General features: G+C 41.3%; 2 protein-coding genes across 7 annotated transcripts; one reads left to right on the top strand and one right to left on the bottom strand.

Annotated features, from left to right (window-relative positions):
* Nucleotides 1-1,316: 1,316 nt before the first annotated feature.
* On the bottom strand, nt 1,317-18,563 carry LOC123106672 (protein unc-13 homolog). Of its 6 annotated transcripts, XM_044528775.1 has the most exons (30): nt 18,449-18,562; nt 17,981-18,037; nt 13,076-13,149; nt 12,808-12,983; nt 12,666-12,730; nt 12,008-12,344; nt 11,508-11,574; nt 11,254-11,407; nt 10,641-10,808; nt 10,446-10,556; nt 10,130-10,339; nt 9,939-10,040; nt 9,064-9,294; nt 8,832-8,885; nt 7,206-7,280; nt 6,682-6,753; nt 5,791-5,976; nt 5,556-5,714; nt 5,316-5,408; nt 5,031-5,102; nt 4,715-4,832; nt 4,250-4,428; nt 3,536-3,617; nt 3,291-3,401; nt 3,100-3,206; nt 2,805-2,882; nt 2,630-2,725; nt 2,257-2,352; nt 1,706-1,907; nt 1,317-1,524 (listed from the first exon to the last, which is right to left on the bottom strand). In XM_044528775.1, exons 3-29 carry the CDS (start codon nt 13,081-13,083, stop codon nt 1,737-1,739), a joined length of 3,378 nt encoding a protein of 1,125 aa, XP_044384710.1. In that variant the 5' UTR covers nt 13,084-13,149; nt 17,981-18,037; nt 18,449-18,562; the 3' UTR covers nt 1,317-1,524; nt 1,706-1,736. The 6 variants fall into 6 exon arrangements, with proteins under 6 accessions (XP_044384710.1, XP_044384703.1, XP_044384718.1 ...); XM_044528768.1 differs by having other exon boundaries at nt 1,317-1,907; XM_044528783.1 differs by lacking the exon at nt 8,832-8,885 and having other exon boundaries at nt 18,449-18,561.
* LOC123077081 (uncharacterized) lies at nt 18,174-23,944 on the top strand. Its single transcript, XM_044499298.1, has 12 exons — nt 18,174-18,514; nt 18,776-18,870; nt 19,675-20,375; nt 20,484-20,654; nt 20,789-21,055; nt 21,500-22,097; nt 22,233-22,446; nt 22,541-22,721; nt 23,186-23,320; nt 23,449-23,552; nt 23,659-23,731; nt 23,840-23,944. Exons 1-12 carry the CDS (start codon nt 18,174-18,176, stop codon nt 23,942-23,944), a joined length of 2,985 nt encoding a protein of 994 aa, XP_044355233.1.
* Nucleotides 23,945-25,378: the final 1,434 nt, after the last annotated feature.

Below are 25,378 nucleotides of genomic sequence, written 5' to 3'. Positions count from 1 at the left end.
ATGCTTTTAGAAAATGTTTCGGATCGTTGGCGAAGGACTCGTATGGGCCGGCCAACCAGACAAGAAGCGAGCTTTTCTTTTCTGAAAGCTGAACAAAAAATTTAAGTGCGAACAATTTTTGAAACATAAACATTTTCTGAAACCTGAAAATATTTATAAAGTGTGAATGCTTTTTGAAAAATTTAAAAATAGGAACAAATTTCAAAACCTGAACAAATTGTAATAAAATATTTTGTGACATAAAAAAATTTATCTCAAGTTTTATAAAAATGTACGCATCAATTCAAACAAATGTTTATAGAATGTATAATAATATTTGGCTGATTCAAAAAACTGTTTTGTACATTCAAAAAAATGTAGCATTTCAATAATGTTTAGGAGTTTAAAAAAAATGTGTTTGTGACGTTTTCAAATAAAAATGTGTGTAGAATGTAAAAAATACGTTTGCGTGTTGTAAAAAAATGTGTCTTACACTTAACAGAATATACTTGGCATGTGTTTGAAAAAGGTGTCTACAAATTTAAAAATGATAAACCATGCAGAAGAGTGTCCGTTTAATTTTATAAAATGTTTATTGTTATTTAGAAAATGTGAACATGTATTTGGAAAACTATAACCATGTATTCAAAAAAATTGAAAACATTTAATTTGAAAATGTACATATTGTATTTGAAAATATCAAAAGTTTATCAAAAAATATTTTATGTGTGCATGAAAAATGTACATTGGGTACGAAATAAATATAGACGTGTAAAAACGAAAAAGAAAACAAAAAAATAAAAAAAACAAAGAAAACCCAGAGCAGTGCACGCGTGCGAGTGACACCACTAATGGGTCGGCCCAATTCAGCAAATACCGGCTAAGTCCTCTCAAGGTTTAAAATAGACCGGAATAAGAGAGTTTGATGTGCTGATTTCAGGGATTGAGAGTTCAGGGTTTGATTTAGCTTTCGCCAACAAATTCACTTCTCCGTTTTATTCCAAGTCAAAATTTTAAAATTGATCTACTTCATAGAAAATAGTATTAGCATATATGACATCAAATTGATATATTACCAGAGTACATTTCAAAACGAATCTAGTGATACTGCCTAAGTGTCATAAATGCTGCTACTTCTTATCAAGTTGATCAAAGTTTTAAAACTTTGAGTTAGGACAAAAGCTAGATGTACACTTATTCACGGACGGAGGGAGTATATTTGTTTCACGAATACTTGAGTTTCTGTAACCATCGCTGCGTCAAAGTTACATTCTTGTGAAAAACGAGATGAACTCAAATTTCCTAGAGCTGAGCTTCAAATCAGAGGGAGACTCAAGTTGAGTTCATGAAATCAAAAGTGGACTTCTCCAATTTTTATAAACTTCACACTAACATTACACACCACAACAAATGACTGCAAAAAATCACATTGGTCGTAACCATAAAACAACCACCTACAGAATTGTAAGCATCACTTCTGAAACCACACAAACAGACCAACATTCCCATCAGATAGAAACGCCATCAAAATCCAGCTAAAAACCCCTGAAAGAAACAAAGGTAAGACATCTAAATCTTTCCTGGGCAGAAGCAATCAATCAATACAATGCACATGAATCAAAACTAGCGTATGGTTCCCTAGCTCCGACTGCTAATAATGCACAATTATTACAAAATAAGCTTCCTAGGTTGCAAGGCGGAGCACCGTTCCATCCCTTATATGTACCTTTGAGGTGTTTCCAGATTTTCCCCATAAATCAGGTGCTCGGGGGAGCTGAACTGGGTATCTTGAAATGCTTCTTTACATAGTGTGATGCCTCTGAATCATTTCTGTGGCACAGGACCCTCAGCAGGGTTTTGGAGTCGCTTCCGAATTTGCTTTTGCCCCCTTGAGTAACTTCGCGCAGATCATCAATAAGCACACGGGTCTGGGATAAGAAATGACATCTAGTCATTTACAAATATGATTTACAGCAGAAGGATACTCAATTTCTTATACTACAGCATCCCCAGTCCCAAGTCTTAACAACTCGACGGCACACTGCTGAGCAGTCTTTGATTCAATTATGGAATATTTTCTAGAATTGAATTGTAGCTAGTTTGAACAAAAAAAAATTACCAAGTTCACTCTAGTAGGCATTTAAAGCATTGTGCGTATAACTGGAGATATGGCAAGCTCATTCTAGATGGTGCTTCTCGAAAAACAACGGTGCACTTGTTCTATCAGTATTAACCAATTCCCCCAAAAGGTTCATGAGAAATTTAATCCAAAATTACCTCTTGCTTGATCAGATTTATTACAGGACGAACACGCGAGACCAAATTCTCAACAGTTCCACGAGGCAGCCCATCTCCGCCAGATATGAAGAATTCCTACGGCAAAAAAAGGGGTAACTTTTTTAGGTAAGCAAACAAGTAGTCAGCACGGGTTAAGACAACATTTTATCGGTCGGACAATAAAGACAAGGCAAGATTAAATATATGTTCCAGACACATGATAAGCATGTTCGTTATAGAATGATACAGCCACACACAAGATGTCCCTTGTATATACCTTAAGACAACAATATATTTATTGGTCGGATAATAAAGACAAGGCAAGATGTTCCAGACACAAAAGCAGCCAAGATGTCTTCAGACAACAATATACCTTAAGAATTTCAAGATCTTCCTCCAAAAGAGGGGCATCATTTGGAGAGAAGACGCGTGTAGGACCTCCATCTAGTATTACCCGAACTAAGCCATCCTACCAAAAGAGATTACGACAAAATTATATTCAAAACTTTTTACAGCATCTCACTGATCTCAACAGCCAAAATTATCACCAGGGATGCTTGCAGAAGCCCTGTAACCACACGATCTCGCAGTTGCTCCACAATGACGTCACAGAGTTGAGCAAGCACCTAAAGAGTGAGCATTGACATCAAATAAATGCCAATTAGTTCGACAGAAGCTTAGTAGCTTACCAACAAGACTACAAGTGGAAACCTTTAGAAAGAAATGCTAATAAATATGCTTGTCCAAAGTACGAGGTATCAGCATATGCTTTAGCATTTGGCGAAAACCGAAATTCCGACATAAAAACCGTCCATTTCCTCGCATGTGAACTTATGAACGTACCAAATCAAGCACTTCGACAATAGTGTCCAATCGAGCTTGTAAAACATTGTTTTTGTACATATTGTCGATGAATGGCTGTTGGAGGTCCCAAAATATGACCTTTAACCCTACGAAAGAAAAGATGCAAACTTCAACATTGACAAGCTATCAGCTTCCAAGTACCACTGCTGAGTGCATACATATTTTCTTACCTGTACATTCACATACCCGATCAATAGCAGCATTGATTTCTTTTCTACTGCCATCAAATTGATTCTTCTGATTGGAGACTATGCCCTTTGACTTGCCGTTCATTGATCGTCCTAACAGTCAAAATATTTTGAATATATAAATGAACTAGTTTGATCTATGTGGACTAGACCAAACAGATTAAGTGGCAATCTTATCAGAGTATCCTACAGATAAACTGGTTACTTTTTTTTAAATGCACACGTACTGATGTTAATTTTGTCACTTTGCCTTTTAGCCCACCGCTCACTTATGCTGTCCTCCAACTTGCCTAGCTGGCTTATAGCATACTGTTGGATATTAATAAAAAAACATCCAGTTCAGAAACTCTCAAAGTAATCAAAATGAACAAGCGAATAGCAAGAGCGTCAATTATCAAAAGAATGGCACGAGTCTTGTTGATGTAAATCATGGTTAATTATAAAAGAATGACATGGATCCTGTTGATGTAAATCATGGCAACAGCCAGTACCAGCTATTGGCTCGATACTAGAATATTGTGTCAAGTCCAGAGCCATCAGCACAATCAATAGAAAAATTCTGCAATGATTCCATGTAAAATTACTGATAACCAATATTACTAATAATGAAACAACTTAATATTAACTACATTCAAAAGGGGAACAGCATCAAACGAGAAACCGTGAAAGATACAGCCAGTTAAAAAACATATATTTAATGTGACTGTAAGCTGTAGCAGGTTAGCAGCATAATTATCAACTCCATATCTGAAGTCTACAAATTTAAGGAAATACTGCTCCAGCGTGAGTGTCAACCATTCCAAAATAAATCTTCTATGAAAATTGCTATGTGTTTTTTCCTTCTCATTTACATCTTTGTGTACCAAAAATTGCCCAGGAACTTGGTAAGTCGTTCTAAATAGAAGTAACATAGCAGCATCAGTTGTAAGTAACAAACTCACATATAGACTGTTAAGCCGCACACATAGCTTTGACATTGTAAGTTGAACTATTTCACTCGATTTTCTCTCATCAACAGGTCTGACTTCTTGGATTTCCTTTTTTACGAAAGCTTTGATCCCAAGCTCCTTTTTATATCGGGTAAGGACAGGAACAGGTGGAACTAAATCTTCTTTGTCAACTGCAAGCACACAAAAACCATTATCAATTAAGAGCTAGAGAAAATAAAGAGGGTTAAACCAAAGCATGCGGGTCAAAACAAATGAGATAGATATTTCTTTTCTCCATACTAGATACTATCTCAACTATACTATTTAGCAGGAACCATCTATCTAAAGCACAATTTTATAGGTTTGTGCTCTACAACAAGATAATATGTGACTTTAGGAGAAAGAAAAAATATATAGACCTCCAGCAAGATAAACAGAAACGTACTTAAGGAGAAAGAAAATGGTGATGATACAAACCTATGGGTTGAGTAACAAGTTGTGTATAAATTTGAAATGCCTTGTCAATGCCACGACAGAAGCTATTTAATTCCCCAATTCGCATAGGAACCTTGAATGCAAAAAACTGATCTGCAGTCTGCAATAGTTCACAAGTGATCATTACTTTCACAAATACAGGTCATTTATCAAGCAAAAAAATATATTTTAAACAATTAAGACAGGTACATAACTTTGAAATATTGTGGCATGGAAGAGAAACAACATTAGATATTAACCTGTAAGGAGAAATTAATGAACAAAAAATTAAAGAGATAATGGAGGACAGAAGCAACACCTCTTCTATGATTCTATAGACTTCAACAATAGAACCCCCATGGCGTTGTTGAGGGGATATAGGATCCCAAGTCTGCCAAACATAAAATTTAGCATAGAGAAAATGGTGCGGAAAATTTACAAGAACACTCGATGAATACCAAAGTAATGTTAGGAAGCAAAGACAGGTGGCAGGCGAAAAGGATATATTGTAACAAGTGGCAGTAAAACAAAATGCTCTAGCATACCAAATAGATGCTTATACAAACTAAAAAACAGAGTCATATACAAAAAGAAATGTGCTAACCTCTTGTTCAGCAGCCCTTTTAACCCAAGTTTCAACTCTCTCCAGTTGCCCATTCACCCAGCGTAAAACAACCGTGCCCGATTTACTTTCAATCTGAGATAAACAAAAAGGCAGCAAATCAGGATGAACACAACAAGAAGCCCCATGGGGGGCATGAACATAGCATGTCAATTGTCAAGGTGACACCCAAGCAATTTGCGTTTTTGTGATTGTTTGTAGTTGAGGAAGAAAAGATCAAACCTCATAAGGAACTAGCTTTTGTCTACATAGACTGTCCAAACCATCGTCACCCACAACAGAAGCCATCACTGACATTATGTACTGCTCCAAAGAATCAGCTGCCGGAAATACAGAAACTACGTCCTCCGTAAGATGCTCAGAATGCTCAAGAAAAGGTCCCTGCCACAACAACTTAACGTAAGCATGCAGCCTCACAAGGTTGTGATGGATTTAATAGTTATTTATTATAACTTACCAATTTGTTTCCATACAGTTTATGGAGAAGGGAAGCAGAAAGAACTGCTGCCTGTGGATGCCATCTTGACAAAACTGGGGAAAAAATGTTTGTCTCTATCTTCAAAAGCTTCTTTGTCTCCTCGGCTAGAGATGCTAAAACATGCTCATGTGATGTGTCTGCTTTAATCTCTACGGAATGTGCAATCTGAAACAAAACAAAAAATAATCCATAGTGTTGACATATAGATGGAACTAGAAAAGTACATGACCTATACAACTAAAGATTGCACTATATGGGTTTCCACTCCAGTACACTAAAAAACTAATGACCTGACCAGAAAAAAAGTTACAATTAACAGTAAAAATATGAAGATATAGAGTCTAGCATTTATATCCTTTGATATGCAGATGAAACCACGTGCTTAAACTCATACGCACGTAGAACATGAATATTGCATAGAAGGCCTCATGTCATACTGACTTTTGACTTTTGAGGAATACAGTGACCAGGAAAAGACCAGAACAAATCCTCTAGACCAAAAGGCCAAAAAGCATACACAAAATTTGGGGCAAAGAACCAAAATACAGTCCTACTAAATATAACAGAGGTCATGCCACATTCAAATATACAAAGTGATCGAACACCTCTAACTGCAAAGAATCTCGCCAACGGTGGCAATAACATAGATTTCTAGAAGTGAAGGTGATCAAATACAACACGACAAATCCAAGATACATGTATACTATAATGGACCAACATTCAAGGTCTGCATAAGCAGGCATGGGTGAATAAGTGATCTTATTATATCCATCTCATGGTAAAATGAGAAAAATACATCAGGAAAGAATGAAAATCAGCAATATTAGAGCTACACTACAAAAGAATAATTGCAGCTGCAAATAAGGTCACCTTCATGAAAGCACTTTTGACAGAAGAAGTGATGTAACGGTCAATCTGGTCTCGATCAGGTGACTCCATTGCCTGATGCAGAAAAGCAAAACCGGTGCCAAATCAGATTTGTATGTATGTGCAAACGCTAAAGCTCTGGTTTTCCACATTGTGCAGCGCCTATTGAGAACAAAAGGTTGCTACTGTATACTACCACAAGTTAGAAGACGAGAAGTGTGGTGGTTAGAGACCATTTTGTGAGGAACCACTACTCAAGTGACTTCTGCTCAAGAAATGCCTGGAAGCGGTGGTGCTCATACGCACTGGCGGAGCATCGGTGGGACCAAGGAGGGTCCCCCCCCCCCCCCAAAAAAAAAAATCTCCCGGCCTCCCTAATCTGTCTAGCTGTTTTGGCCCCTCCTTGGATTTCACTCACGGTCCGCCACTGCTCATACGTACACTAGCCACAGGCAGACGGTCCCACTTTTAGATTACAAAAGGTATGTTGGATGAGAAATGAAGGATTGAATGTAAAGCTTCAGCACCTTGTCATTTTCTTCACCAAGGATTCGCCTAGTAAGCATTGCTACTGTTATGATATCAACCATCATACTGGAACCCTGCAGATGTAAAGACAAATTTAATGTGGGGAAAAGGTAAGATCGTCAGTACAAACAAAAATAAGAGATGAACAGGTCCACTAGAATCTACACTAGCTTAGAGATAGCAGATCCCAAATGGTAGTCTGAACAGAACAGAAATAGCAACATGCGCGGTGGGAGTGAGGGTGTTCGGTCCTGTTATGAATAGTGAGTTCAAGGGCAGCAAACTCCTCTACCATTGCATGCCTCACCAGGAGAAGGTTAGTTGGACTTAGCAAGCAATGGCTTGTAGGCAGCAAACTGGGTATTGCACGACTCCATAACCTCATTATGATGACCAAGTGCATGCTTGTGAGCATCCTTAAAAACCTTCTTTTTCTGAGCATCTTTCTCTTCAGCAGTACCATGCGAGTACATGCGTGACAGGGAAAGGAAGGCAGGCACTGCACCTTACCAGTAAGAAAATCTCAGTCACTGATTGGATATGAAGGTGCACGTGAATGGCCATGCCATGGTAATTGATGCTATCAAAGATCACCAGGCGGAGGGGAACAGACATTGCCCAATGAAGAACTAGAAGATGGCATTTTTTAAAGAGCATCTACATACAGACAGAGCACTCTGAAAATAGAGCAGAATGCCTGCTCAGCAACCTGAGGAAGAAGGTTGCGGCGGCAGAGCTCGGGAGAGGAGCATGGAAGCTCAGCAGAAACAGTGGGCAGATATGGCGTGGTGAAAAGCAGCGTCCATCAGAAAAGAAACCGACATGGTACAGATGGCATGGTGGCTGCGCACACTCGTGGTGTGCAGAAGAACACAGAGGAGAGAGAATCAACCAGATCGATCTTAAAGGAGCCAAGTGAAACGAAAAAATTGAACCTTGGAAGCCAGCTCTTCATACCATGATATGAATAATGACTAAATCTATTCCATGGACTCTAGGTCTAATACATACATGTACATGAGAGGAGATAAAGTAGGAATTCTAGGACAAAAGGAATATTATAAAGAGTACTACAACAATACAATTCTCTCAAACAGTTCCCACCCACCAGGGTTCAACCTCTAGGGTCGACATGGTGTGCCATATATTTAATCAAAGTAAATACATATGTGTGTTCAGTGCAAAAGTGTGCACTCGTGTAACATGAGGCTCCTATACCTCTACAATAGTTGTAGGGCTTGTAGTGGATGCCCACACGCGAGTACTGTGGCGGATCAAAGAAGATTCATCTGAGACACAGAACACAGCATCATACCGCCGTCAAGCCATGGGTTGAAGGACTGTAAAACCGTCCGCGCATGTGTGTATGCAACGCAAATGAAAAAAATGGTGGACTAGAAGAAAATTATGCGCTCAAATCTATGTGCAGGTTAGATCAAATATGAAACACACGTGAGCCTAACAAGAATAAGAGATGAACATGACAAGCTTGACAAGAGAAACTATGCCTGCGAACTATTCCATGGGATACTTGAATATACAATTTGCAATTTTTATCATAGCAAGGCACATGCAGTCATTCAGTAACAAAAAATGATAAGTAACCAGCAATAATGATGGGTTGCCTTATGCGCATATGTGTTGCAACATTCGGTGGTGAATAACAAATCAGACATAGCCTGCACGAAGTGGTACATGATTGTATTACTCATCTTCACTGACATGGTAAATATTTACTGTATAAAGCAAACAAACCCAGATCTATTCCTTGTTGAAATGAAAGGATAAGTTTCAAAGAGGTTCACTTGCCATGCATGTTAGGTGCACATCAGCAAACCAGGATTGAGAAAAACAAACCTCTGAGAAGTGCAGATGATAATCATTCAATTTCTTGTCCACCCATTTCTGAACTGGAGACAGGAAAGACTGGAAAAACGTAAAGTCCTGGCAGCTATCATCGGCATCAACAGAACTACGTAGACTTTTCAAGTGTAAGCGTTCTTGTGGACCACGCTGTTCCTTCAAGGGTATCTTCCTCAAATGCTCAATCACAACTTTCAGGAGTCCTTGCTCGCCTGTAAAAACAAACTGTGTTGCAGAACACATTAATTATCATACTATGGTGATGGTGACTTGGTTCATGAGCTAATAAATTAGTAGCATGCTACTGAACAGGACTACATATTTAGTCCAGTATGGTTTATGCAAGAGCATCTTTTGATCTCAAGAAAAACTAATGACCCAGTGGTTACTGGTTTTAGATATGATTCACCACTTTAACAATAGTCCTACATTATGACAGGCTTAACTTGAACTGCATTATTATGATTTATGAAAAGGCATCATTTCCACAAATGGTACAGGCAAAAGGGGAGTTTGCACTAAGTTTTTTCAAGATAACTGTCTCTTAAGGAAAAGGCATCATTTCCATAAAATGGTGAAGACAAAAGTGGAGTTTGCACTAAGGTTTTTTTTTTTCAAATAACTTTCTCTGACACTGACATTATGAAGAGAAAAGGCTAGAAGTGCTGTCACTAAAAACTGGATAAGGATAAGAAGATCCTCCCTTGCTTTTGGCTCACTCAGAATTCTTAAAAAAACAAGATGCCAGAATCCAGAAACACATCTGATTGCTGCCGTAGAGATATCTAAGGCTAGCCACAGCATAAGCACGAAATACTCCAAGAAGGATACATGTCAAAAAAATAGCCTCTTCTCGGTTAGTGCTTTACCTGTCGGAATAATACCCATGCATAGCACGTATCATGAATTGTCTCTGTGATTCCTAGTATACGCCAAGTGGACTTTAGGAGCTCAAGGATTTCTTCCACCTCCTGGTTGATAAAAGTAAAAGTATGAGACAAATATTGAAACCAATGGGGTGGACAGCGGAAAATGGCAAACAGGGATTTGAAGTACTGGCCTCTGTGAGTTTTCCCTCATCTAAGGTGTCAAAAACACTGCCAAGCATTTTTTCATACAAGGCGGCATTCAGATGGTAACCATCAGCCCAATGACAAACCTCACCGGTAAGATCGCCACGAGCAGGCCTTTCAGAGAAAGATGTAGCAACTTCTCTCAGTGAACGTAGGCATTCTGTACGTTGAACCTCCGCAGCAGATGGGGATAGGGACTAGCAAACAATACAACATTGTAACCTCCATTTATTTTATAGTTCATATAGTGCTTATTTGAATAAATAAATCAACCATAAGAACTAACTGGGGTAAGCATAAAACCTCAGATTCTTCAATCTTTCTGAAAAGATTTCTTAGCTCATTGACTTTTCGACCTAACTCTCCAAATCCAACAACAGGATAGTTTATTAGGCCCTCCTCCAGCATGTTCAGCTAAGCAAAGACACAAACAGACCTTATATTGTTAAGTCATGCAGGTATGGTTCAAAATCCTTAAAGCACAAATGGATGGCTAACCTGTCTTTTCTGCCAACGAAGATATGCCTTCATGTCAGAAAATTCAGCTCTAGATATAGAGCACAGTAGTTCCAGTGGTATCAAGAGATTGTCCATCCGTTTTCCGACTTTACCCACCATAGCATTAAGTAGTCCCTGCCTAGTCCTAATATCCATGGACTCCGTTATCTATTCAAAAGCAGAGGGGTGAAGGAGGTAAGCAGATGTAAGATTAGCATTCTGAGTATCTTTATTAAATTTGGTTGTTCACAAAAAAATAAAAAAGGAACAATAACCTTAAACTCAACGAGTTGTACTATATGCAGTTTCAAACAGCACAAGAGATTTGCAAGCTACTAATGTTGAAATGTACAAATATAATTTGGTTGTTCACAAAAATATTAGATTTGGTTGTTCACAAAAATATAAAAAAGGAACAGTAACCTTAAACTCAACGAGTTGTACTATATGCAGTTTCAAACAGCACAAGAGATTTGCAAGCTGCTAATGTTGAAATGTACAAATACAATTTCAAGTGAGGGAAATAAATATATAGTACAGAACAACAGAAAACACAAAGGCGCAATTTTTGTCTTTCAATTTATTAACCAGAAACAGAGGTAAGACAAGTCACCTCAAGTTGGGCTCTCAAGATTTCAAGCAGGCCAACTAAACCTGGTTGCCGGTGAGTTTGCGATTCAGCACTTTCACTCTTACTACGGCCAAGTTTCCTCATTAATCTGTGTCTCTTCTCTTTCTTCTTTTCTTTCTTTGGGACTATAAGCCCCCTATAAGCAGTAGAAATAGGTTAAGTACTATGATAATCTTGGAAACTGATATCTTCTAATTAAAACACTATGCTCGACACAGTGAACTGCACAGGCCTACCCTGAAGCGCCAGCAGCAGCAACAAGGATTTCATATGCTGTTTCACGAAGATCATCATCTGTGATACCTGGAAGAGTAAGACAGATGTTGTTTTTCAATAACTTTCTTTAGCCGATAGTTCAGAATTCAGAGTCAAACAAAGAGATCAACGATGGCCTAGTTATATCACTAACTAAAGCAAACGCCTTAACTTTTTTTATCCAAATAGTTTGAAGTAACTGAGGCAAATAATGACAACCCAGTTATTGTTCCAATAAAGAAAGTGAATGCCTTCATGTGATTCAATAAACTAGAGAAAGCAATAGTGCATCACTGGCAAGTTATGAGGAGACAACCAACAAAATGCATGTAAAGGCAAAAGGGACAGATAGAAGATCATCAAAATTGTCTGTAGTAGCAATAGCATGATAATTATTGTATCAGAACATAAGGCATGGCTAGTCTAGTTTAATCTATTATGAGGCATGCAATACTTATAGTCGACAATTAATAACTATTACCTGTTTCAAATAATGGTAAGCGCAAGGATATATCATTGGCATCAGTTTGATGCCTCCTAGAAGCCCTTCGACTATCGAATTCACCTTCATCATCCTCAAAGTCTTCAATGTCATCTATGGTTAATTCCTTCTCGGTGGGAGAGTCCAATGATAATGATTTTGGTAAGTTTGCAACTGATGATGGAACAGCAATTTGTGGTTGTTCAACAACTGGTGGTGGTACCACAACTGGTAATGGTGCAGCGGCAGGGACAGGGGGTGGTTCTCTTGTTGGTGCTGATCCAGAATATTCAGGTCTTGTAAGTAAATAGAACCCTTCAACATCTCCTGTGTTATCCTGAAAAAACAAAGTTCAGGCATATGAAAACTCAATAGGCAATGAATTTTAATGACTCTGATCATGGTCTGCAAAACAAATGAACTAAGCATGTAGCCCAATGTGAAAATTTCAACACTGAAATTGGGAAGATTATATAATGCACATATGAGGAGCCGTTTGGTATCCATGGGCATTCAGCAGAATGAGTAGTAAAGTAAGACAGGCGGCAGTATCATGAATGTTTGAAACTCCTAAATCATATCGTTTCTCCTTTGTCAAATGGTAATTTTTAGAAGAAAAAAAATACAATACATGAAGAAACCTTAAGCATAAACTCACGACATATGGGTAATCAAGGCTGTCATGATAAAGCCGGATGGCATCTCCAAGGTCAAGTGGATCCCCTACAACATCAAAGGATCATCAGTACAAATATAAGGAGACAAAGTGAGATACTTGAATGAGGCTACAACTACTTCACCTTTCTTAGCACAATTGAGGACATAATCAACACTGACTTGATCAATATCCACGTCATCTAGAGAGATAGCACCAGGCGGCATTACAACTTTCTTGATCAAGTTACCAGAAAGGATGTAATTGAGCAACACATGGCGATCACGGCGATAACGTTGTAACAGCTCAACAGGATTTTCTCTGGTCAAGTTGAAACATGGTGAACTTAGTTTACAGCACAAGCTTAACATCGCCTATGAATGGAAGGATGCATGTTCTGAAGCGATCATTACTCGTCCATATTGCGTGCAAGGGAGACAAAAATCTGAGGATGGACTATCAACTGCTTGCCACTGGCGCAATGAACCTGCAAACAAAACAAAACAAAAATCCATTGTCAATTACATGATGTAGGAAGCAGGGGCGGAGCCAGGATTTGACCATAGGGGGGCGAAGAAGACAATGAACACATAAAAGTTTTTTTTCTAACAATGACCGCCCATAAAGGAACACAAGATAATATGTATTTTGCAATTAGAAAATTGTATTTTTGTTCGTTAGTTTGAATGTGGCTCTTACACCTAAAACACATAGAATAAGTTGATAATCTTAAATGGCGATTCTAGCTTGTTGTCTAAATTTTACTCGTGCTAGAATATTTGATTGGTAGTTTGTGTATCAGCTAATTTGATATTGAAGCCATCATGCATACAAACTGGTAGACCTATAATGGTCCCAAAAATACAAACAAGCATCTACTCCCTCCGTCCGAAAATACTTGTCGGAGGAATGCATGTATCTAGACGCAATTTAGTTTTAGATACACCCATTTTCATCCATTTCCCCGACAAGTATTTCCGGACGGAGGGAGTAACAGTTTGTGCATATCTAATAATAATAGTAACTTGTGATAGCCTAGACATGAGCCGGTGATATACCTTAGATCTAACGTCAGTCGTGCTATGTTGCCCTAAGGGTGAAATTTAAAAATCAGATGATGAAATCAATGCATGCCTAATTTACAGTACCTACTTTTGAGAATAAAACAAGAAATTGCTACACCTAATTAATTCCATCTAAAGCAAAAAGTTTCTAGTCTTCTGGAGCCAGATGCGGATCACTTCATCATCAGTATTCCGCAATGTAAATCAACAAAGGAATCAAGGAGACTCATCGTAGGATTATTCTGCCATCAGCGCCGGTGTTGATTCGTTGTACAGATGCCATCATTGAACTTCCTAGGCGTCTACCCGAAGCTAGCGCGTGTGCTTGCTGTGTCGGCGCCGAAACAAACCATAGATGCCCTCGATCGTAGGTTCGTGGCCTCGTCAGGTTCCTTCCAGAACTACCCTGGCCGATTGTTTCCCTACCGTGGGCTGACCAAGAAATACATACGGGCTTCAACTAGGAAAGCTCATGGGCCTTGAGAGCCCTGTTAGTGCGGGAGGAGGGGGCAATTAGTCCTAATTATGTTTGACGTAGCGTAATCTACTTGGCGTAGAATAGCGTACTTTGTGTACGACGCGGACGTTGGGGGGGCCTGGCCCCCGCTCATCCCCCCTTGGCAGGAAGCGGATGGAAAATGTTAGCTTAGAGTGTTTTAAGATGAAAACAATGAGTGCACTGCAAATCGTGTCCTACAGTTGGCACATTGTGTGTGTCCAAAGCAAGCATGAACCAAAGCTAGCTGTCGGCTTGCTCTAGATTTTGATAGTTGAACCAACGGGCAAATATGAAAGAGAAGAGGCGTGTACTGAGTACTGACCGAGAGGCTTCGTGGTGTGAAGGGAGGACCTCACCGGTGGTGGAGATCCAGGCGAAGAGAGGGGTTGCCGCAATGGCGAGAGTGGGGATGTGAACGAGGGTCAGGCAAGGAGTGGTGGTGGCTGCAGAGATCCAGAGGCAGGTGGGATGCGGCAGCAGAGATCCGAAGGGGATGTGGCTGGGGTTATCGGGAAAAGGCAGCAGTGGAGTTCATAGTTCAGGCCATCAGACTTGAGAGAGGAGGAAGAGACAGCCGGGCAACAATGCATTTAGGATATGTTTGGTTTGAGGGCTATCCCTCACAACGTACATGAATTACATTGGCATAAGTGAAATTTCACCTAGCAAATGCCCTCATGATTAGACGTACCTAGGAGGATAGCCATCAAACCAAACACATCCTAAACGTATTAGCGAGTGGAGTAAAGAACTTGCAGCCTGACTGCCCGGGAACAAAAGGAATTTCAAGTTTGCCATGGGGGTAGGAACATCTTTGCATTGCTGCCCGTCTGGCTCTTCCTCCTTTCTCAAGTCTGATGGCCTGAACTCTGAACTCCACTGCTGCCTTTTCCCGATAACCGCAGCCACATCCCCTCCGGATCCCTGCCGCCACATCCCACCCGCCTCTGGATCTCTGCCGCCACATCCCACCCGCCTCTGGATCTCTGCCGCCGCCGCCACTCCTCGCCTTACCCTCCTTCACATCCCCACCTCTGGCCATCGCGGCAACCCCTCTCTTCGCCTGGATCTCCATCGCCGGTGAGGTCCTCCCCTCACACCATGAAGCCTCTCGGTCAGTACTCAATATGCGCCTCTTCTCCTTCATCTTTGCCCGTTGGTTCAACTATCAAAATCTAAAGCGAGCTGTCGGCTAGCTTTGGTTCATGCTTGCTTTGGACACACAATGTGCCAACTGTAGGACACGATTTGCAGTGCACTCACTGTTTTCATCTTAAACACTCTGAACTAACATTTTCCATCCGCTTCCCGCATCATGTAATTGACAATGGGTTTTTGTTTTGTTTTGTTTGCAGGTTCATTGCGCCAGTGGCAAGCAGTTGGTAGTCCATCCTGAGATTTTTGTCTCCCTTGCACGCAATATGGACGAGTACTAATCGCTTCGGAACAGGCATCCTTCCATTCATAGGCGGCGTTAAGCTTGTGTTGTAAACTAAGGATGTGTTTGATTTGAGAGACATGCTAGGGTGGTTGTGCGTATCCCCAACTAGGTGGCTAGGGATATCCCTTTTTTTGTTTGGTCGGAAGGGTATCCCATGTTTTGTTTGGTTTAAAGGATGAAACGTGGCTGAGGATAGCCATTGAAGTGTTTGGTTCGAGGGACGAATGAAGGATAAGGGCTGTGGTAACCTTTTTTATTTGAGGTGGTGAGATTACCCTCATAATTTGCACTTTTTCAAAGGAAATATGGAAAATACAGTATGTGCAGTCATAATTTCGAAAATCTTAACTTTTTCACAGCAAACCAAAACAAAACAATAGTAGAATTTTCGAACTTCATCACATATAATAATTCAACATTCCATCCATAGTCAAGTGCATAGAACTCATAGTTCAACATTCTATAGAGCACTACTAGAACTTAATAGTTATACAACCCGTAGTTATTGTCTTGGTTGTCAAAAGAGCTAATCCATACAACCCATAGTTACTGTTTTGGTTGCATATCCGGTGTAACGGAGGCTCGCACATGTTTACCATCAATAGCTCCAATACAATCCTATTTGGTGAAAAACAAACCCAAAAATTAGGATCTAAACAAATTCATGCCTACAATGACAAAATGTAGTTGTCACTTGGTCTCATACCTTAAATATGGATCCCACCGGCAGTTCCCTTCTATTTTGGTTTGGGTCTCCAATGAAGGCTTCCTAATAAGGTCATCTCTAAGCTCGCCAATGGCATGGAGTACCCTTTGGAAGTAACGACTCACAACTTCACCGGATCTACCAAAATTGGCACTAATCACTGATTACGAGTCGAACGACTAGTCTTGACTAGTCGAGGGACTAGTCTATAAGTCACAATGTGAATGTCGACTAGGATTCTCGTGTAGACTACCAAGCCGAGTCGAGCTCTCGAGAGACTAGTCGTAGACTAGTCTGGACTAGTCGTGCTCTATGAGTCGCTCGACTCAAATCTGGGAGGGGGTAAGTGAGCAGCTCGCAACTGTGGGAGGTTAAAATTGGAGAGCTAGGTATTCAGGCTCGCTCTAGAACGAGCCGCACCTGGGACGAGGCTTCTCCCAGCACCCACTGACCCGCCGCCGCCGGCAGCGGTGGCAAGGAGCATTGCTCTGCTCTCCCAGGTTCTGTTCCTTCCCTTGTCGGATCTACTCTGCCGTTGAAGGAGGGATGCTGCGACGAGGGAGAATCAGAGAAGGCTAGGGTCATGATGAGCAGGAGTTTTAGGGTTGTGTGCTGTTACGAGGAAAGAGAGCAAAAGGTGTGTGGCGGCTGTGGTGAGGGAGAAGGGAGTGAGGAACTGAGGATAGTGGAATTAGGTCATGGGGGGGAGTATAGCTAGTAGATGGGCTTTTGGGCCACAAGGAAGTGCATAGGTAGTAGCCCAATCTCTCAGTCTTTCTTATTTTTCATTGCAATATATTGTACATGCTAAACTGCTTGACTGCTCTGTTCCTTCTATGTCTGCCTCAAGGATAAGGCGGGGTTAGGCCTTAAAAACAATGACTATTACTAGGTATTAGTAGTTGAGTACTACAGTACCACGTCGACTAGTCCAGCACTAGTCTAGACTAGTCACGATTAGTCTATGAGTCTCACCCCAGAAATGACTCGTCGACTCATCGACTCGTAAACCATGGCGCCAATTACCCTATTTCTAATGTTATGCCCAACGGTGTGCAAGAACATTGCTACTTGTTGCTCAATAGTCAAATGTATCGTGTCCTTTATCAAGTTGCGATCCCTAAAGAGTTGACAAAACCTAAAGAAAAGTACTCTCCGAAGCCTAAGCATGTTCACACAAGTTGTGTCATTCTTCCATATTTTGTTGTCAAAATACTCTCTTCTCATCCTATCTCTCTCATCAATTGGGCATACGTAATTGCTTCTCTCCTTTTTCTTTTTCTGGATTGAACAACCAATGTTATCATGTTGATAAACCATTGTGCCGCAGCCGCATAAATTAACATCTTTGTCTTTCTGTCCATCTACAGTGCAGTATAGGATTCAGCTATAATATGCAGTACAGGGTTTAGAGCTAAAATATGCAGTATAGGATTTACAGCTAAAATATGTTATCTTTTGTCTCGCTGTCCATCTACGTGTGAACAAGAATTCAATAGCACGCCGTATGTGTACAAATGGCCAACTACTTAGAACCAAAACCAACATTCTTTTTCCACTGCCAAACATTTTATTAAAGAACAGAATAGGATTTAGGGGAGAAATAACCTCAGATTGTAGTTGTGCTGCTGCTGCTAGATGTACTGACGGTGGCCTTCAACTTTCCTGTGCCAGAAAATTAAATCAATCATCGAACTACACATGAGCAGAGACCACGCATCCACCAGCCCCTGCACGCACGGAACACTAGCACACATCTAGCACACGCAGCCGTGCGCACGCGGGCGAGCCGTTCAGACCCATGCAGGCAGCCGTGCGCACGCATCAGTCACCGGCCGCCCGCGCCTCCTCAAGTCCCCAGTCGCCGGTCTTGAGAACCAGCTGCGCCGCCGCCAGGCTTGAGATCCAGCCGCGTGCGCGCCTCCTGAGGCCCCCAGCCGCCGCCGGCCTTGAGATCCAGCCGCGCCGCCGCCTCAAACCCTTGCTCGCATCGCCCGGGGACACCCTCCGCAACGGCCGGCCGTCACACGCGAGACGAAGCAGAGGAGATAGGGAACGAGTAGAGAAGGAGCTCACCTCCCGCCGGCCTCTCTGCTATCTGCTAGATGCGCCGCCGCCGCGGCGCACGGAAGAGAGAGGCGAGTATAATCGTGACTAGTCTAGACTAGTGCTGGACTAAGTACTCAACTACTAATACCTAGTAATAGTCATTGTTTTTAGGTAAGTGTTTGTGGCCGGGGCGCCGGCCGAACCGTTGCGCCGGTCGCGCCCCGTGCGTTCGATCTCTTTTTGATCTAAGAACACCGTTGCGCCATGTGTTACTAGGTTTTTTTTAACGCGCTCGTAGTTATTCTTTCCAAAGTGATTTTTGCTGCATCCGCTCTATCTTTCATTTCGAGGCAGGGCGACCGCGGGGCGACGTGCTTGTTCGCAGCGGCGGCGGCGGCGGCGGCCCAGGGCGGATCTCCATTCTCCGGCCATCTATGGCCCCCCCGATGGTAACTCGAGCCCAAATGCTTTCCATTTTCGTTGTTTTCTTCCCCTCCCCCGTTGGATTTAGGGTTAGGGCGGTTAGGGCGTCGCTAGCCGCGGGCCGCCGCCGGCGCCGGCGCGGATGAGGATGGGTTTGTGTTCCCGCGGTCGAGGGAGGCGGCGGGGTGGCGTTCCCGCGGTCGAGGGAGGCGGCAGGGTGGCGTTCCCGCGGTCGAGGGAGGCGTCGGGGTGGCGTTCCCGCGGGTCGAGGGAGGCGTCAGGGTGGCGTTCCCGCGGAGAGAGGGAGGGGCCGGGGTGGGGTTCCCGCGGGCAGAGGGAGTTGGCGCAGTGGTGAATTTGAATCTGGTAGCATTCCAGCAACTGGATTGATTCAGAAAAGCAAACCACAACTCTTTCTACATGTTGATGTCTTGCTGACCCAATCATTAGCAGGTTTTCCTTGGCCGCCAAGGGATTTAGGTACTTGACTAATCGAGGTCCAGGGATGTTTTTAGCTTATGTTTTTGGAGAATCGATGGGGATGTTGAGTCGGTTTAGAAATGACATGATAATGCATTTCATGATGAACCTAATGGAATCAACTTGGTATTCTAGATGTTGTTGATAGTTTACAAAGTATGACTTTCAAAATGTCTGATATGCACTATATATTTTTTGCCAATGAATCACTACTCGTTCTGCTGCGCAACCCAACATCCCTGAATTCATAGGTTTGTCAGAATTTTTTAGGTGTTCATGTATGTTTTTTCCTAGCTTCTGATGGTTCGGTTTTATGGTTTTATTGACTTGTGTTTTTTCCTTTTTTGTAGATGTTGCAGGTAACTCTGGTGAGAATGAGGGGAGTAAGAAGGCTAAGAAGAAGATTAAGAAGAAAGGCAATCTATGTGGCTTTAAGTCAAGGTTTAACTCAAAAAGGCTGGCTCAGATTGGGAAGCAAATATCACCAGAAAAACAGAGAATCATAAGGGAGGGACCGCTTGGAGACTTGTTGGACATCCGGTCTTTCAAGGTGCCCCATGAGCTCATTGAGTTTGTTGCGATGAACACGAATCACGTACTCTCTGAGTTCAAACACAAGAACAAATCTATCACCTTCAGCAAGCTTATGGTGAAAAGGATTTTCAACGTGCCATCCGATGATAGACCTGTGAAGCTTCTAAAGAAGAGTGATGAACATGATCTTCGCAGCATCTACAAGGAGGGGAACATGGCTCCAATCGCCCATGTTGTCAAGTTGCTCACTAGTTGCAGTGAGGAGGACGTGGTTATGATAAATAGGACTTGGGCACTCCTTGCGTTGGCAACAGTTTTGTGCCCAGGCACGGGCAATATGGTGAATCTCGAGTATCTTGCTTCCCTCGAAGATATGTCTTTGGTGCATGAATTCGCTTGGGATGAGCACTTGTTGGCACGAGCTATGGAGGAGGTTGGAGTCTTTCAAGAGAAGAAGAGGATGCAAGCAAACACAGAAAAAGAGTTTCAGATTGCTTCATGCCTTCCCATGTTAGCGGTATGCAACACAACATTACGAAATACCTCCATCTTTCCCCTTTGTTGCATGAAACCTTCATGCCCTTATGTTTTTTGTTGGCTAATGTCCTTTTTCCATTCCATGCAGATCATATACATGGATCATGTTGATATCCCAGTTGGCCTCCCAAATGAGCATGCTATTGATTATTCCGTGCCAAGGATACGTTTTGTTTGCCAAAAGGATTTTGAGTGGTTGGATAAAGTTGACAAAAACAAGCTCACTCTTGTCCAACCTTTCTACGGGAAACACACCCATGTAATTTTGCTACATCCCGCCTATGTATTTTCCTTTGTCAATGAGTATTAACACACCCATGTAGCAATCTTTGCTTTTCCAATTTAGTTTATGGAAGCTTTCTTATTTATGCAACTCATGTTTTGTTTTCCTAGATCCGGAGTTTGTGCAACACCCCCTATGCAGCACAACTTGTGGGACAGGAAGTTGGTGCTGAAGCAGCTACTGGGAAGGGAGTTGGTGCTGAAGCACCTAGTGGCCAAGGAACTAGTGGCCAAGGCAGCCAAATTCAAGGTGCTGAAATTCAAGCAAAGGACTCTCAATCAAATGAGGCTCAACAAAATGTTGATGCTGAACCACACCTATCATCATCGCTCAACGATTGGCTACAGCAATCATTCCCTAGCATGCAAGATCTAAGGGTACATTATCTTTTTCATTGTATTCATTTCCTGTTTACGTTTGGCTTCGCATTATTTTATTATACCCAGTTGCAAGTGTATATTTTTTTTGCTGCATCCTTCATGTTGATGTGCAACAACCATGTTCTGTTTTTGCTTCATATGTTGTTCAAGTTCATACATACTATGCTTTTTTGCTACACCCATATGTCTAGTGTGCTACAACTACATTCTGTTTTTGCTTCAACCATGTCATAGTTTTGCTACATCCATACCATTAATTTGCTACCTACATAGTTGACAGTAAATTGCTACAGTCACACTCTTTATCTGATATGTAGTGACACGGCATCATACCTACTTGTTTTATCGCTTCATCCATACCTCTAATGTGCCACACCCACATTTGTGTTTTTTTTACATCCATACATATGACTAAAATGTTCAATACTTGCCTTCTTGTAGGTACCAACTCAGTTTCAAATGCTTTACGACAAGCACAAGGGTATTTTTGCATCGGAGGTGGATGATGTTGTTGGCAAGTTTGGACAGTGTTTAAAGGGATTGCAGTGCAACCGGATGGCAGCCCTCCTTCGTGATGTTGGAGACGCCATCACAGCTACCAGTGAGCCCAACTTCTCCTTTGAAGCACCTATCATGGATGAATGTTGCGGAAAAGAGAATGATGCTAAAGCTGCAAATGCTGGCATTGGTGCTCAAGCTCAAGCTGAAGGTACAACACCTAGCATTAACAAGGATGAAGTCACCGGATTGAAGCAACAAGTTGCAACCGAGGCTGCTGAAACTCTTGAGCAACAACGAGTGAGTTTCGAGATGGAAGGCAACGTCTCACCTCACAGCCCCCCACTCTTCTATGATGCACCCAGGAGTGTGACAGCCGGCATTTGGGACGACGAGCCATCCTGTGAGTTGTTCCCAAAGGGCTCCGAAGAGTACGAGATGATGCATTGCACTGATGAGCCTATAACCAAGAAGAGCGCAGTCAGCCCCATATTTGAAAACATCCCTGTGTTCCCTGTTTCAGACGATGATGACAGCCCAAGTATGCTTCCTTCCTCCTGCATCATTTCTTTTTGTTTTTATCCATGTCATTTTTTTCGCTACATATGTGTGATTGCAGCAAATTCTCTTTTGTACAATCCCTTGCAAACTAATCCATTTTTGTTGCTTGCTACAGCTCCTAAGATGGTCGCTACAGAAGAGCAAATTGTTGATGCAAGCAGTGGCCCTAGCACACATGACAAGAACACTAGGAAGAAGAGGATGGCCAAAGTTCCAGCCGTAAAAAATACCAAGGCAAAGAAGCAAAAGATCGATGCAGCTGCAGCCACGTATGAGAAGTATGTAAAGCATGGGAAACCATTGAGGAGATCACATGCCAATGAACAAGTGTGAGCTACCTAAGCCCTATCTCTTTTTGCTTTCTGTTTTTTATTTTTTTCTGCTCGAAACAAATGATTCATTCGGTTGCATCTATGGTAACAGGACACCTTTCATAAAGATAGGTGGATTTTACATTGGATACAAGAAATTCCTGGTATGCTTCAAGCCTCACGGGGATATGAATGATGAGGTTATGTCCCTATGTATCGAGATGAACAACGTAGCATCCCATGCAGCAAGTGGTACTAATCTGAAGAAATACATGTTCTCAGTCCACGCGGGGGTAAGTTTTCGCAAAAACAAGCAATGCTTCATTCCTTTTTTTCTTCACATTTTTTGTTGCAACACACACTAACCATTTTGAGGTGTCTTTCAAGTAGATCTTACTAAAACAAGACCCAACAACCTCCCAACCAGCAAAACTCATACCCGAGCTTGAAAGGGCTGTGACAAAGTTCAAGGCGAATAAATATGACCTTGTAAGTTTCTCGAGAGCCTACTTTTGTTTCACACCACAAATACTTTCAAAATATGATCCAATGATGTAGCATTTCCTTCGAAACATATGTAACAATTATTATTGATGTTTACAACATCTCTTTGAAACATATGTATCAATTCTAGTTGTTGTTGAATGCTTTTTTGTTTGTAGTTACAACATTGGAAAGCTTACGTTCATTCCTACTAGGCTGTAACATTTTTTACATGTTCTGAGTACCTTTTTTGCCTTTCTTTTGTGTTTTACAGCTTTTTGTCACAATTGTTCATGAAAAGCATTGGATAATTGTTTGCACAAACTTGCTATACAAGCAGTGGAATGTATTTGACTCAATCCATTCAAAAGGAAAACAATCTCCTTTGAAGAAGCAGGCCAATAACCTGGTAGGCTCATGCTCTCTATTTTTATTTTTCTGTTTTGCCTTTGATTCATCTACATAAATGCCCTGTTGTCATCTTCACACACCTCATCCTATTTTTTTCAAACTTTGGTGCGTGTTTTTCGGTTGTAGATCACAAACTTTGCAGCCCTCGCACAAGAGTACAACCAATTCAATGTCAATGTTGGATCCTTCGCCCGTGTTGACCTAGAGGATTACCCAAAGCAAGATAATCTGTGAGTTTTCTTTTTGAATTTTGCTTCAATCATGTGTTCCATTTCAACAATTTGTTGTTTCAACTATGCATCGGAACTATGAAGGATAAATTTTTTTATCTCACAGATGTGATTGTGGCTTTTTCGGGCTCAAATATGTGGAGAACTTTGATGGGAAGTCAATGAAAGAGTTCAATCAGGTACTTTCTTGCCATTTTGTTGTAATCTACTTTCCTTGTTTTCAATACTCATTCAACACAAGAATAATTAGTATCATACTTGCTTAATTTTTTCATTCATTTTTACAGGAAGATGTGGCGCGATACCGCATGGATGTGGCGCACAACCTTTGCACTCACCCAATGAACAATGCCCCAATGGAGCGGGCATTCAAGGAAGAGTTGGCGGCTTAATTTGCGGGAGGGTTCAAGACGATCAAGCTCGTTTTCTTTCGTTAGGTCTAGAATCATGTCTGAGGTGGTAGTGTTATGATAGTATTAGAGTAGTGCGCGTTCGTATGTACCCTAATGATACCTTCGGTAAACATATGTGTTCTTTTGGTACGTAAACCGATGATAACTTGATCTCTTTGGATGAAGCACTTCTTCCGATTTTAATGGATGTGATCTTCTGCTTGCCAACATGATCATGCATTGACAACTGTTTATTGTTTTGCTGGTTATGAGCTTCATCCATAGAAGTTTCAAGGGAATCTCTGTGCAATTTTCCCCTCGAAACCTTTTTCATGAAAACAATATGTGGATGCTGCATTGTCACAGTCAAATTGTTGGAAGCTTACAAAAAATAGCTACAACCTTCTGTTAGATTTGTTGCAGGGCAAAAATCTACATTTTTACCTGCAAATTAGCTACATCCCTGTGATATTATTGCTGGAAGCATAATGTAAATAAGCTCCCTTCCCAAACTCTTGCTGCATAGCAAAATCAACACTTTAAATCAAATCATTCAAGTCTTTTTTCCTTTCATACTTGTTATTTTGCTTCAACCATGTTAAAAAAAGCTTCAACCATTGTCTTAAAAAGCTTCAACCATGTTTCCTAAAAGCTTCAACCAATATTTTTGCTTCAACCATGTTAAAAAAAGCTTCAACCATTGTTTGAAAAAGCTTCAACCATGTTTCCTAAAGCTTCATCAATAATTTCAAAAAGATTCAACCATGTTTTTCAAAAGCTACAACCATGTTTCCTTAAAACTTCAAACATGTTTTTCAAAAGCTGCAACCATGCTTTTCAAAAGCTTCAACCATGTTTCCTTTCTAAAAATGAATCAAGCTATGGTAACAACAATCATTGAGTACTATTTTACAAAAAAAATAGAAGTTGGCACCATCATAATTAAAAAACCAACATTCTGCTTGAAACCACACATGTAGTAATATGTTGCAATCCCAAAACACAAACATTCATAAGACATGGGGTGTTACAAGGTAATTCATCAATTTTTTCCCTCACGAAACATCCTGAAGTGTAAGGATTGGGCCGACACCCGGAGCTTTTGCGCTCGCACTCGCAGCAAGAAAAGCGGCAAGGAGTTGGCAGTTCTTCACATTGTGATCCTCATCTTCACAGTATTTGCATGGAGTCTTCTTTTCCATTGGCTTTGGAGCTTCTTCGTTTTCGCTGCGTCCTTCTTTGCTTTCTTCTTCATTTCATCTTCTCGAAGCTCAATTAGTGGCTTCCTATGCTTCTCTTTTTCTTTTGGCCTCCCCTTCTTTGCTGACTTTGGTGGGTTTCGTAGTCCTACGGGCGGGGGGGTGGATCCTGCTGACCTGTACTTGGACCCCCTGAGACTTGTTCATTTGCTGCACGACCTTGGGCTTCTTCGTC

The sequence above is a fragment of the Triticum aestivum genome, chromosome 1B (genome assembly GCF_018294505.1).
Source record: "Triticum aestivum cultivar Chinese Spring chromosome 1B, IWGSC CS RefSeq v2.1, whole genome shotgun sequence".
Taxonomy (NCBI): Eukaryota; Viridiplantae; Streptophyta; class Magnoliopsida; order Poales; family Poaceae; genus Triticum; species Triticum aestivum.
Note: the sequence above shows the minus strand (reverse complement) of the source record. Positions and strands in the feature narration are given on the sequence as shown.

Excerpts from the sequence above, each read along its gene's own strand:
- LOC123106672 (XM_044528768.1), bottom strand. Across the intron at positions 12,731-12,807 it reads CCTCAATTGTGCTAAGAAAG|GGGATCCACTTGACCTTGGA; the intron begins GTGAAGTAGTTG and ends TTGATGTTGTAG. Across the intron at positions 7,281-8,831 it reads GCAACACATATGCGCATAAG|GGTTCCAGTATGATGGTTGA; the intron begins GCAACCCATCAT and ends TTACATCTGCAG.
- LOC123077081 (XM_044499298.1), top strand. The coding sequence starts at position 18,174 with ATGCAGGCAGCCGTGCGCACGCATCAGTCACCGGCCGCCCGCGCCTCC. Across the intron at positions 18,871-19,674 it reads CATCTATGGCCCCCCCGATG|ATGTTGCAGGTAACTCTGGT; the intron begins GTAACTCGAGCC and ends CCTTTTTTGTAG. Across the intron at positions 22,098-22,232 it reads AGACGATGATGACAGCCCAA|CTCCTAAGATGGTCGCTACA; the intron begins GTATGCTTCCTT and ends TGCTTGCTACAG.